This window comes from Miscanthus floridulus, chromosome 10, assembly GCF_019320115.1.
Source record: "Miscanthus floridulus cultivar M001 chromosome 10, ASM1932011v1, whole genome shotgun sequence".
Taxonomy (NCBI): Eukaryota; Viridiplantae; Streptophyta; class Magnoliopsida; order Poales; family Poaceae; genus Miscanthus; species Miscanthus floridulus.
Window position 1 is genome coordinate 90828707 of NC_089589.1, and position 14119 is coordinate 90842825.

The following is a 14119-nucleotide window of genomic DNA, read 5'->3' on the forward strand; positions in this document are numbered from 1 at the left end:
CACTCTGCAACAAAATCAGCCAGCACTTGGGACTTGATAGCCATCCGAGGGGCAAACAAAATGCCTTGACCCATCAGCTCAAGTGCCCACTTCATGATCTTCCTGTGGCATCCTAGTTTTGGATGACCTCGCCGAGAGGGAAGGACATCACGACCATCACTGGATGCGACTCGAAGTAGTGGCGTAACTTCCTTTGACGATGAGGATAGCGTATAGGAGTTAGCAAGTCTTAGGATCGGACCAAACCTCACTAATGAAGTACATGGGACGCTGCACTTTGAGGGCGTGTCCCTCTTCTTCTCGCTCCACCACCAGGGCGACACTGACCACTTGCATGGTGGCCGCAATGTAGACCAGAAGCGGTTCCCCATCGATCGGAGGGACCAGGATTGGGGCCTTCATCAGAAGCTGCTTGACCATGTCAAGTGTCTCCTAGGCCTCAGGCATCCATTCAAAATGGTCGGCCTTCTTTAGGAGCCAATAGAGGGGGTGACCTCGTTCGTCGAGGCATGAGATAAAGTGGCTGAGCATGGTGAGGCACCCTGTAACTCGTTGTACCCCCTTTATGTTCTAAATCTCGCCCAACCTCATGATGGCCGAGATCTTCTCTAGGTTGACTTTGATGCCACGCTCGAAGACGATAAAACCCAGCAACATACCCCTTGGGACCCTGAAAATGCATTTCTTAGGGTTGAGCTTAATGCTGTTTGCTCAAAGTTTTGCGAAGGTCTGCTCTAGGTCAGCTACAACCTGGTCAACCCATTTGGACTTGACCACGATGTCATCCATGTAGGCCTCAATGGTTCACCCGATGAGGTCCCTAAAACATTTGAGCATACAATGCTGGTATGTAGCCCTTGCATTTTTCAGACCGAACAGCATTGTGACATAGTAGAACAATCCGAATGGGGTGATGAAAGATGTCATGAACTGGTTGGACTCTTTCATCGTGATTTGATGGTACCCGGAGTATGCATCAAGGAAGCAAAGGGTTTCACACCTTGAGGTTGAGTGGACTACTTGGTCTATGCATGGCAAAGGAAATGGATCCTTTGGACACGCTTTGTTGAGACCCATGTAGTCGACACACATTCTCTATTTCCCACTCTTTTTTTGTACTAGAACGGGATTGGCTAACCACTCAGGGTGGTATAATTCCTTGATGAACCCGGCGCCAAAAGCTTCACAATCTCCTCGTCGATGGCCCTATGCTTCTCCTCGTCGAAGCGACACAGGCGCTGCTTCATCGGTGTGGAGCCTAGCTTGATCTTCAAGGCATGCTAGGCGACTTCTCTTAGAATGCCTGGCATGTCCGAGGGTTTCCATGCAAAGATATCTCTGTTGGTGCGGAGGAAGTCGATGAGCGTGCTTTCCTATTTAGAGGAAAGCGTGGTGCCAATGAGCACCACTTTGCACTTGGAGCCGCTAGGGTCTATGAGGACCTTCTTAGCGCCCTCTATAGGCTCAAAAGACTTGGCCGACCATTTGGGGTCGGGTGCTTCTTCGGCAACCTCCTTCCTGATGGCCGCAAGCTCCTTGGAGGCGACGATTGCTGTGACCTGTTCGCAGCACTCGACCTTGCAGTCATAGGAACACAGGAAGGAGATGCTGATGGTGATGACCTCGCACGGTCCCAACATCTTTAGGTTTAGATAGGTGTAGTTGGGGACGGCCATGAACTTCACGTAGCATGGACGTCCTAGGATGGCATGGAAGGTTCTGTGGAACCTGACCTCCTCGAAGCTAAGAGTCTCCGTCCTATAATTGGTCAGATCCCCAAAGGTGATGGGTAGATCGATCTGCCCAAGTGGCAAGGCTTGCTTTCCAGGCACGATGCCATGGAAAGGCACTCTGGTCAGTCGGATGTGTGATCGGTCGATGCCCATGGCATCAAGCGTTTCGGCATACATGATGTTGAGCCGCTGCCTCCATCTATCAGTACCTTGGTGAGCGGATATCTCCCTGGTTGTGGGACGCTTACCGGGTGGTCAGTTCGATCAAAGGTTAAGGTGGACTCTGACTATCGGAGGAAGGTAGGCGCGGCCGTCTTGGCCGTATAGACCTCGCGGCGTGCAAGCTTCTGGCAGCGCTTGGAGTCGTAGGCCGCCAACCCTCCGAATATCATAAGGTGGCCATCCAACGTCAGAAAGCCACCGTCCTTTCCCTCAGCGTCGTCCATGGATGGCTTGGGGTCCTTCCTATGCTCCCCCTTGTTGGAGCCTTCGAACAAAAACTGCTTTATGAGACCGCAGTCCTTGTATAGATGCTTGATGGGGAAAGCATGGTTCGGACATGGTCCTTTGAGCAGCTTCTTGAAGTGGTCTGGGGTGGCCTTGACGGGCTTCTGACCCCCCTTGCGGTCGGCGATGGCCACAAGCGAGCCCTCGTGTTGCTGCTTGTTCTTCTTCTTGCTAGGATGGATGGAGGCACCTTCGCCGATGTCCTCGTCCCGCTTTGCCTTGCCCTTGAGGTGGTCGAAGATCGCTCCGACCACCTCCTCGCCTAAGGCATGGCTGGTGGTGATGTCGAGGAGCTCCTTGGTGGTTCACAGGCCCTTATGTCATAGCTTATGAACCAGGGACTCATAGGTGGTCCCAGACAGGAAGGCTCCTATGACGTCGGCGTCGGCAATGATAGGTAGCTCGTTGCACCACCAGGAGAAGTGCTGGATGTACCCACGAAGAGTTTCCTCAGCCTTCTGTCGGCAGTTTTTTAGATCCCATGGGTTCCTAGGATGCGTGTATGTGTCCTAGAAGTTTCCCACGAAGATCTCTTTTAGGTCCGCCCAACTTTGGATTCTGTTGGGCGGAAGGTGTTCCAACCACGTTCGTGCCGAATCGGCTAGGAACAATGGAAGGTTGTGGATAATGAAATCAAAATTATCTGCTCCACCGGCTTGGCAGGCAAGCCAATAATCCTCGAGCCACAGTCTAGGGTTCATTTCCTTGGAGTATTTCAAGTTGTTGGTCGGCGGTCGGTACCACGGTGGAAAGGTGGCGTTGAGAATGTATTGGCCATGTAGGGGACCATGATGCCTAAGAGGGGGGGTGAATTAGGCAACTTAAAATTCTAACTCCTAAACTATGGCCTCTTTTTCTAACCCTAGCAAAACCTATGCAAAAGATAAACTATCTAAATGTGCAACTATGGTTTTGCTAGTGTATTGCTATCTCTACCGTAAAAGGAGTAATACAATCAATATAAATGCGGAAGTTAAAGAGCAAGGTAGAGATATGTAAACTTCCATCGATGACTCTAGTTTTTTACCGAGGTATCGAGAAGTGCACAAGCTTCCCCCTAGTCCTCGTTGGAGCCCCTCGCAAGGAATCCCTTGTAAGGGCCAAGCTCCGAGTCAGGTAACTCCATGGATAGCCCCGGGCCTTCCCCACGCGCAAGTGGGTCTCCGACGTGCCTTTCGGTAAGCCTCTCCCGGATGCCACCCGCCGTCTTCACTATCAAGCTTCCGGCCAAAACGTTGCGGGTATTGTTCCCTCCGGTACACGGTGGCGGCCACACCACAACTACGGTCGGTGTGATCTCGCAAGACTACAAGCCCCTCCAATGTACAACAATGGTGTGCACAAGCACCGGGTAGTAAGAGGTATGCAAACTTCACTAAACACTAGGCCTAAACCTAGAGCAAGCACATAAGCGGTGGTCTAATCAACCTAAGCACTTTGCAAAGCACCTACGCTAATCACCTAATGAATCACTAAGCACTATGTAAGTGGAGATCACTAAAATGGTGTACTAGCACCCTTGATATGTTTCCTCAGCTCCACCCCACTCATTTGGCCGGTTGGGGGTTGTATTTATAAGCCCCACTGAGAAAGTAGCTGTTGGGGACGAAATCCCGCTTTTCTGCTACTAACCAGATGCTGCTGTTGTCCTGACAGGACGCGTCCAGTCGTCTCGACCGTTAGAGCCGTGATCAACTGATCGGACACTGCCAGCGTCTGGTCACATGCCACCGGACGTGTCCAGTCGCAATTTCACCGCTCTGGAACCTTTTTGTACTCGATCGGACGCTGTAGTCCTATGTTCGGTCGATGTGCTGCCAGCGTCCGATCCAGCGTCCGATCGCTGCTGTTGACGCCTGCTGTTGCCAAGCCTCTTGATCAGAGCATCCGGTCACTTTCCTCCAGCGTCCGGTCACCTCTGTGAGCTCGTTTCATCATGATCTTGAGTCTAGCTTGGTTCCTATCTTCGTGCTTGGACTTTGCTTGATATTTTTGGTCTTCTCTTGTGCTTCTAGGCTCTTGCTTATAGTGTTGATCATTGGATCATCATGTCACCTTCGTCCAAGTCACGTCTTGCACCCAATTGAACTACAAAACAATCACTTGCAAATTCATTAGTCCAATTTGGTTGTGTTGGTCATCAAACACCAAAATCCAAAGTAAATGAGCCTAGGGTCCATTTTCCTTACAATCTCCCCCTTTTTGGTGATTGATGACAACATGACCAAAACAAGCAAATAATGAGAATTTAAAATTTAAAAACTACCTACTTGCTAGGATGTAATGCAAGGGGCAAGATTATATGATGCTTAAAGATACTACTTGTAAGGCTAAAAGATACCACATAAAAACTTATCTTGCCCTTGCAAATGTCCCCATGTGGCATTATGGATTTAAGCCACATAATTCTCCCCATTACATAGGCTAATCCATAATCCACTATCCTCCCTTTCTCGGACCATTACCACTTGTAGATCATTACCACTTATAAATTATTATGATCTAGCTTTTGGTCCTACAAATTAATGCTTGCTTTTGGTCCTCTAAATTCTCCCCCTTTGGAATCAAACACCGAAAAGGAAGACATTAGTAGCACAAGGGAGGGTCAAACTTTGTGAACCTTTGTGTGTAAAGTGGAATAGGTCACAAAATTTGACTCTCACATTATATAGATTAAGCTCCCCCTAAAAATATGCATACATATGGTAGAAGGAAAAGCATATGCATAATTGGCAAATTATTGCTCAAGGGAATTTAATCTATATAATGCATGGAGAAAGCATATAAATATCAAAATGAAATCACATGATGATATCAGTTTAGAAATACCACATGTGGAAACCAATTTGATTTCTACCACTTGCAATAGGTGGTGGATATTTGAAGTACGATGCTTAACTTCGAGGACTCCATTTTCCTTGCAATAAGACTACTACACACATGATAAGCTTGAAAAGGTGTTAGTCTCAAAGCATCCAACTTGTAGAGTAGCCTCCCCCTAAATTTGTGCACACAAGTATGGAATACTTGTAGGAAATATGCACATTAATTTTAGAATAAAAAATACCACTTGAAAGATGATATCACATGAATATGAGTCATTTTCGAAGGCAATATTCGGGAGAGATTATCTACAATTTGGACTTTGGCACATATTAGATGAACAATCGAAAGATAACCTATGTGCCATGCTCCTAAACAATTTTAAACCATGTAGGTTTGCTCCAAGGGTTAAGAATGAAACCGAGCAAGCCTACCATAAGATATACCTAGTGTATGCATGACAAAGGATATAAGCATGCAAATGTAAACCGAGGCATGAAGAGTAACTAGATGCTTAAAGATGCCACTTGTAGGAGATTAAATCTAGTATCACTTGAAGCAAATTGAATCTAGTTACCTAACATGGGAAGGGGAATTTGGGTCCATAGTATTCACTAACCCACTTGGCAATGATTTTGTACATCATGATGCACCCCATGAAATGCACCCATACTTTGCCAAGTCTCCAAATTCCCCAAAGTCCATCGGACTTCTCACTTCCCTTTTGGGATCCAAACCTTCTTGGTGCTCTTCATCTTGGAAATGATTTCCTTTGGCACCCAAAAGCATTTGACCCCATTGTTGGCTTGCTTGTTCACCTCGATGGCCACCACCTTGTTATTTTTCTTCTTCTTTAACAAGTATGGTGTGGAGGCCTTCTTGTCCACCTTGTTGGTGTAGGTTTTGGAGAGCTTGCTTGTTTGCTTCTTCTCTTTCTTCTTTGCACCTCCCCCATTCTTCACCTTGCACTCATAGGACTTGTGACCTTCCTTCTGGCACACATAGCAAACCATGATTTGTCCTTCATCAAGCTTCTTCACTCCCTTGATGGTGTTATCTTGATGAAGTTGGGCATGCTTCGCCTTGCCTTTTACTTGAGTCAAATCCTTGGTGAGGCAAGCTACTTCTTGCTTGAGTTGCTCATTCTCCTTTGCAACCTCTTGTATGCATGTATCTACAACAACTTTCTCAACACAAACTTGGTTGCACAAAGATGAGTCTAAACATAAATCATTACAAGAAGTAGAGGCATCCTTTTTTGACATGTTAAAGATAGAACTTTTCTTTTTAGATGCCTTGGTGGGGGTTGTACTAATGGCTTCAAGATTAGCAACTTTATTAGTTAGCTCATCACAATGTTTGCACATGGTTTCCATTTTAGCAAGCAAACTTTTATAAGCATCTTGTGAGCTAGCTAACTTTTCTTTTAATTTTTCATTTTTCTTTACAAGTTGCTTATCATTGATTGTGCATGCATTTGTTGTTGCACTAGCCTCAAGTTGCTCAATTTTAGTAGATAGTTCAACATTGAGATTAATAAAGTCCTCATATTGTTCAAGCAAGGTTTTGTATGCTTCTTGTGAACTATCTAGTTTTTCTTTTAATTTTTCGAGCTTCTTTTGTTGACTAGTGCAAACTTTAGCATAATTAAGATTTTGTTGCACAATTTCATCATAAGAAGGCATTTCATCATCACTATCACTCTCACTAGAGGATGAGCTTTCGTTACCTCGTGCCATAAGGCACATACGAGAAGAGCTTGATGATGAGTGCTTGCGCCCTCGCCTCTTGTGATGGTGTTCTTCTTCACTTGAAGAATCATCCCATGACCTTATTGATGTGAGAGCTTGGTTCTTGCATGCCTTCTTCTTTGTCTTGGGTGTAGGCTTGTTTGGACAAACTTCCACAAAGTGCCCCAACTCGCCGCATTCATAGCATCCTCTCTTTCTTTGCCCATTTCTTTGATTGGTGAAAATAAGATCTTGGTTTTGGATGGGCACACCCTTGACATTTAGCCTTTGGATCATCTTCTCCACCTTGTTGATTAGTTTGATTTATTCTTCATCAAGGTCGGAGGTGGAGGAGAAAGATTGATCATCTTCACTTGAATATTCATCATCATCATCGTCGTCCTTATCTTCTTCATCATCTTCACTTGAGGAACTTGAGCTTGAGCTTGTCTCAACTTGCTTGCCCTTCATCTTCTTTTTCTCGCTACATGCGAGAGCTTTGCCTTTGCTCGATGAAGAGGCTTCGTCTTGACCTATCTTACGTGACATTTCAAATGCCACTATCTTGCCAATGACTATGCCCGGGGTCATGGTGCTCAAGTTCTCCATGTTGTGAAGGATGGTGATGATGCTTGCATATTTCTTTTGTGGTAGCACGGAGATGATCTTCCTCACGATGTCCGCATCATCTAGCTTTCTTAATCCTATTGAGTGGAGCTCATTGATAATTAGATTCAAACGAGAATACATATCACGAAGAAGCTCATCATCATTCATTTTAAAGGAATCATAATTTTGTTTAGCTAGACAATGTTTTTGCTCACAGACATTAGATGTGCCATCTGTTGACACCGTTTTTTGCACGTGTCAAAATAATCGGAGTGGGCTAATCGGTAAGGGGAAGGTTACTGTGTACTTTGATAGCCGATGGAAGCCAGCTTGTAAAGATAGTTGCCGATAGCTGGTGGTGGTCGATGGAAAGGTTGGTTTGGATTCGGGCGTTGCCGATGAAGTTAGAGGTGTTATTGTCGATACCGATGAGAGGAGATTTGAAGACTACTGCCGATGAAACAGGGAATATGCCGATGAAGGAAGGCTTGAAGACTACTGCCGATGAAATAGGGAGTATGCCGATGGGAAGGAGGACGGTGAGATTTCCATCGTAATTGAGGCAGACAGGGAAATAGATAGAAGTTGATTTCCTTTTTTATATTAGTTAGAGTATGATTCATGTAAGAGTCACGTGTTTCCATAGATATGGGATTGGTGTCCTAGTTGTGTTTGGTTGTGTCTCTTTAGATCAGGGTATAAATATGGAGTAAGGGGCAATGTAAGAAGATATATCAATCAATATCAAAACCAACTTTTACTCCTATTTGCATATACTTTTCGGCGACTTCGTCAATTTGCATACTTTTCTTTTTACGAGTTCTCATTGATTCGGCGAGCTGCATCGCTTCAGTGCGATCTTCGGCGATTCTCGAGTTCCGCGTGAGCACCTCTTGGCCGTGACTTCCGGGCGTATCGCTGTTGTCAGGACCAAAGTGTTCGTTTCTTCATCCTTGTCGATTAGCAGGTCAAATCGACTGGCACGCTTTGGATATCGATTCGGGTATTAGCCCTTTGTGTTTGCAGATCCACTTTTGCATCAACACATCTTTTGGCACGCCCAGTGGGACAAATCAATCAATATGTTCAATTCCGAGATCGATTCGGGGAACATCATCGCAGTATCAGAAGAAGATCTCAAGGAAGAACAGAGGCAAGCTATGGAAAAGGCTGTAGAAGAGTACAAGCAGCTTTGTCTGAGATCGTTTAGCTTGAACAAGAGTGGACAAGTCATCCAGAAGCAAGATTTGCCGTTACCTCGGCAGGTTACCTTTGATTCCAATCCTGGTAAACTTCAAGAGATGGTTAATTCTGCAGTAAATCATGCTTTGATTAATCATTCCAATGTGCTATCCAACACTGTTCATAACGCTGTGGTTCGAACTCTCAAAGAAGGACAAGCGGCACCACATTACGTTGGGCCTGCCTATCATCAACCAGAGCCGGCATCTGTCAAAACTCCATCGGCTCCTTCGGCCGTTGTGGGTACAGAAGTTACTTCCCCTCCAGTATTGGCAGGCTCACCTAATATACAATCTACACCGATACAACCAGATCAGGTGTTACCAGGAGGGCGAGTTCAGCTTAATACAGATCTATCGGCATCGGCTATGTCAGGCCCTGTGTCTCAGAATAACCAGATTCCTACTAATTGGTGGGGATATGGCATGCCTCCAGAGTCATCTGCTTTCAATCCTAGATTACCTCAAGTATTTGATGCAGCAGGAAGAGCGCCTATATCATCGGCCGTTTCGCCGATGGCTCAAGTGCCTCAATATGCCGCAACTACTTCTGTACAACCAACTCCAGGAGGTTTCCAGATGCCTATGATTCAAACATTCAATTCAAATCCATCGGCGAGCGTACTGCCGATGCAGCAGAAAGCCCCTGCTATTAGTCAAACTGGGGTTCAGTTCATACCTCAAACCGGTTATAATTATCCAACAATATCAGCAAATTACCAGCCATCGGTAAGTTTTGTACCGATGAGTTCTAATAATGATTGGTCAGGACAGTTACCTGTTCAACATACAGTTCAGCGAAATCAGCAGGTTGCAGGGATTCAACAAGGTCATATGCAAGCTGGTTTCCAGAATCAAGCATCGGCAGTCCAGCCGATGAATCCTTTCCAACAGGCTAATGGATCACAAGTAGCGGCAAATATGCCGATTGCTGGAGATCGTGGGCCACAAAGATATGTGGAGGGATGTCAGCAGGCACCTCCGGTAGAAGTTCAACCAGTTCGTCAGCAGGAGGCTGATGTTTTTTGGGCCGATAAGATAGCAGAAATTATGAAGGATCAGTTTGGGATAAAGCCCAAGGTCAATACGTATTCTTATCGGACTCCGTACCCTCCTGCATACGATTTAATTCCTCTCCCAAATCGGTACAAGGTACCGGATTTCACTAAATTCTCTGGGCAAGATGATACATCAACAATGGAACATGTCAATCGCTTCATTATTCAATGTGGAGAGGCAGCTAACAGAGATGAGTTAAGAGTTCGATTATTTTCATCATCTTTGTCTGGATCAGCATTTACGTGGTTCATTTCATTGCCACCAAATTCTATTATTACCTGGGTTGATCTAGAAAAACAATTCCACAAGTATTTCTTTGCTGGAATCCATGAAAAGAAGCTTACCGATTTAGTAAAATTGAGACAACGTAATGATGAATCGGTAGAGAGCTTTGTACAAAGGTTACGAGATGTAAAAAATAAGTGCTACAGCCTGGTGCTGGATGATCGGCAGCTTGCCGATTTGGCTTTCCAGGGGTTATTGCCACATCTTAAGGACAGATATGCTTCTCAGGAGTTTGAAAGCCTCAGTCATCTTGTGCAAAGGATCTCTGATCAGGACACTAGGGTTTTTGAACCTAAAAAGAACTGGAGTAAAAAGGTATCATTTGTTGAAGAGGTAGGAGATTCTGACTCTGATGAAGAACCAGTTATCGGCTTAGCTGAGTGGGTTAAGAATAAAAAGCCGATATCATGTCCCTTTGGTCAAAAAGAGCTAGAAAAGTTTACCTTTGATATCACCAAGGCCGATAAAATATTTGATCTTCTGCTTCAAGAGGGCCAAATTAAGCTGTCACCTAATCACATGATTCCATCGGCAGAAGAGTTGAAGAAGATTTTGTACTGCAAATGGCACAATGCAACTTCACACAGTACAAATGAGTGCAAGGTATTCAGGCAACAGTTACAATCAGCTATTGAATCTGGGAGAATTAAGTTTGGTACTTCCAAGACCCAGAAGCCGATGAAAATTGATCAACACCCTTTTCCAGCAAATATGTTGGATGCCAAAGGAAAGACCAAGGTATTGACATCAGAAACTGCTGAGAAAAACGCGTCAGTAGACCCCCAACATCGGATAACTACCGATGATGCAAAGAGTAAGGGTTTGCTAGGGGAAAGCAGTAGTTCCAAAAAACCTCCTCGACCTGGCATTGTAATTACTCATCGAAGGCAGCAGGAGGGTTGGCGTCAACGTAATGACCGATATCGGCAACAGCAAGAAATGAGACGTCAGGAAGAGTGGAATCGACATAAAGATCATTGGAGATGTCCGTTCTTCATCCATTGCTGGGAAGAAGGTATTAAATTGCCAACTGTTGAAAATTGCCCTGAGTGTAATGGTTATTACGGAGTCAATCGTTCAGAAAGGATGTTTCAACGTGGTAATCAGGGTTTGTCTATCAATGAGCCGATCAGAGGCAGAGCATCAGTGCATGATCGGCTGGGGGGCAGACTTAGTGTACATGAGAGGCTTGGTAAACGCGCTGGATATTTTCCAAGGAATCAAGAGGAGCTTGAGGAGATGGCAAACGCAAGAGTTCCCGATGAGAAGATATTCTACAGGGACCCTAATATACGTCGCGTAGAACTAACTAGGACTTGTTATCAGCCGGTTTGGAAAACCAAGTTTCCTCGATGGTGCCCAGAGGGTCTGACAAAGACGCAGAGGAGGAGGATGCAACGTGAGCGTCAGGAGGATCTATACCAGGAGGAAAATTCCTCCAATGAAAAGTCTGGTCATCAGCAGTGGCAGGTAAAACACAAAAATAAGGGTCCATCGGCAGATGTTAATATGGTATTCATGTTGCCGATGGAGTTTTTGGCACTATCTGATAATGAGGAAGAAGTTGTTCTCTCTGATCAAGTAGCTCAGTTAACACTAGATCCAATGATGGCCGTTTTTGAGAAACCTACCGATGACGAGAGACAGCATCTTAAGGCTTTATTTGTGAAGGGCAGAGTTGATGGGCAGCCTGTGTCTAAGGTACTTATTGATGGAGGGGCTGCGATTAATATTATGCCTTATGTGATGTATCGGAAACTTGGTAAGGGGGATCAAGACTTGACCAAAACCGATATGATGTTGAAAGATTTTGAAGGCAATGTGTCACCGGCTAAAGGGGCAGTGTGCGTGGAATTGACCATCGGCAGCAAAACCTTGCCAACGACGTTCTTTGTTATCAACGGCAAGGGTGCATATAATCTGCTTCTAGGGAGGGATTGGATTCATGCTAATTGTTGTGTTCCTTCTACAATGCATCAATGCCTCGTACAGTGGATTGGGGATAAGATTGAGATCGTCCCTGGTGATTCTTCTTATATCATCGCATCGGCAGAATCAGATACTTATGAGCAAACTAAATGCATATCAGGAGAAGCTTGGGAAAAAGAGTTCCTTAGAGTTGCTGATTATGAAATTCCACCGATCCAAGCAGTCGGTTCTGAAGAGGAGTTTTAATGGATAGGTTTGCCGATGATGGGAAATTAGGTCAAGGGTTCACATCGGCAGATGATTTAGTAGAAGTAGATATTGGTGATGGTAATAGGTCAAGACCTACTTTTATTAGTGCTAAGTTAGATTCCAACTGTAAGCAGCGAGTAACAGATTTATTAAAAGAATATAAAGATTGTTTTGCTTGGGATTATACTGAGATGCCTGGATTAGACCGATCGATAGTTGAACATCGGTTACCTATCAAATCTGGATTTCGGCCACATCAGCAGCCAGCGCGCCGATGCAACCCTAATGTACTTCCTGACATTAAGGCCGAAATAACTAAATTAATTGAAGCAAAGTTTATTCGGCAATGTTGATACGCAGAGTGGATCTCTAATGTGGTTCCTGTTTATAAGAAAAATGGAAAACTTCGTGTTTGTATTGATTTCAGGAATCTCAACAAAGCCACACCAATGGATGGTTATCCAATGCCGATTGCTGATTTGTTGATTGATGCTGCGGCTGGACATCAAATTATTAGCTTCATGGATGGTAATGCAGGATACAATCAAATATTCATGGCTGAGGAGGATATTCCCAAGACTGCTTTCAGATGTCCAGGACATGTGGGGTTGTTCGAGTGGATAGTCATGACGTTTGGTTTGAAAAATGCCGGTGCTACTTATCAAAGGGCTATGAACTTTATTTTTCATGAGTACATCGGCACATTAGTGGAGATCTACATTGATGATGTAGTAATTAAGTCTGGAGATATCACAGCACATTTAGCCGATCTACGAAAAATACTAGAGTGCACAAGGAAGCATGGATTGAAGATGAATCCTAATAAATGTGCATTCGGTGTATCGGCAGGACAATTCTTGGGTTTTATGGTGCATCAGCGGGGCATTGAAATCAGTAGGAAGTCCATTGATGCAATTAACAAGGTGATTGCTCCTGTCAATAAGACTGAATTACAATCTTTGATCGGTAAGATTAATTTCATTAGAAGATTCATATCTAATCTGTCGGGTAAGATCAAGGCTTTCAGCCCATTACTTAGATTGAAAGCTGATCAGGAATTTGTATGGGGAGTTGAACAGCAGTTAGCCCTTGATGAGATTAAGAAATATTTATCAAATCCTCCAGTGCTAGTTCCACCTCAACATGGGAAGCCTTTCAGGTTATATTTGTCAGCTGATGATGCAGTTATCGGTTCAGCTCTTATTCAAGAATTTGAAGGGAAAGAACGTGTTATTTATTATTTGAGCAGAAGATTAGTGGATGCTGAGACAAGGTATTCGGCTATCGAGAAATTGTGTCTGTGCTTATACTTTTCTTGTATCAAATTAAGGCATTATTTGTTATCTGCCGAATGTACGGTCATATGCAAAGACGATGTGGTCAAGTATATGTTGTCGATGCCGATATTAAGTGGTAGAATCGGCAAGTGGATTTTAGCATTATCAGAATTTGAACTACGCTACAAATCAACTAAGGCAGTTAAAGGGCAAGTGATGGCTGATTTTGTCACTCAGCATTGTAACACGGTGGATTCTCTGGGGGTTGCCCCCTGGACACTTTTCTTCGATGGGTCCACATGTGGTGAAGGAGCAGGTATCGGCATTGTGTTAATTTCACCTCAAGGGAAGAAGTATGAGTTTTCATTGCCGATTGTTGCTACAGCAACAAACAATCAAGCTGAATATCAAGCCTTGATAAAAGGGTTAGAATTGCTGAAGGAGATACGTGCCGATGTTGTTGAAATCTTTGGTGATTCTATGCTAGTTATAAATCAATTGGCTGGAAGTTATGAATGCCGAAGTGAAGCCTTGATTTCGTATTATGAAAGGTGTTTGCAATTATTGAAAGGATTTAGAGATTTTCGTCTTGAACATATCTCTCGATTGCATAATGAGGAAGCTAATCGACTAGCTCAGCATGCTTCAGGGTATCAGCCTTATTCAGGAAGTGCTAA

General features: G+C 44.4%; 1 protein-coding gene across 1 annotated transcript; it reads right to left on the reverse strand.

The window, feature by feature from the left end:
• Positions 1–1373: 1373 nt before the first annotated feature.
• On the reverse strand, positions 1374–1886 carry LOC136489019 (uncharacterized). Its single transcript, XM_066485770.1, has one exon. The coding sequence runs from the start codon at positions 1884–1886 to the stop codon at positions 1374–1376; it is 513 nt and encodes a 170-aa protein (XP_066341867.1).
• Positions 1887–14119: the final 12233 nt, after the last annotated feature.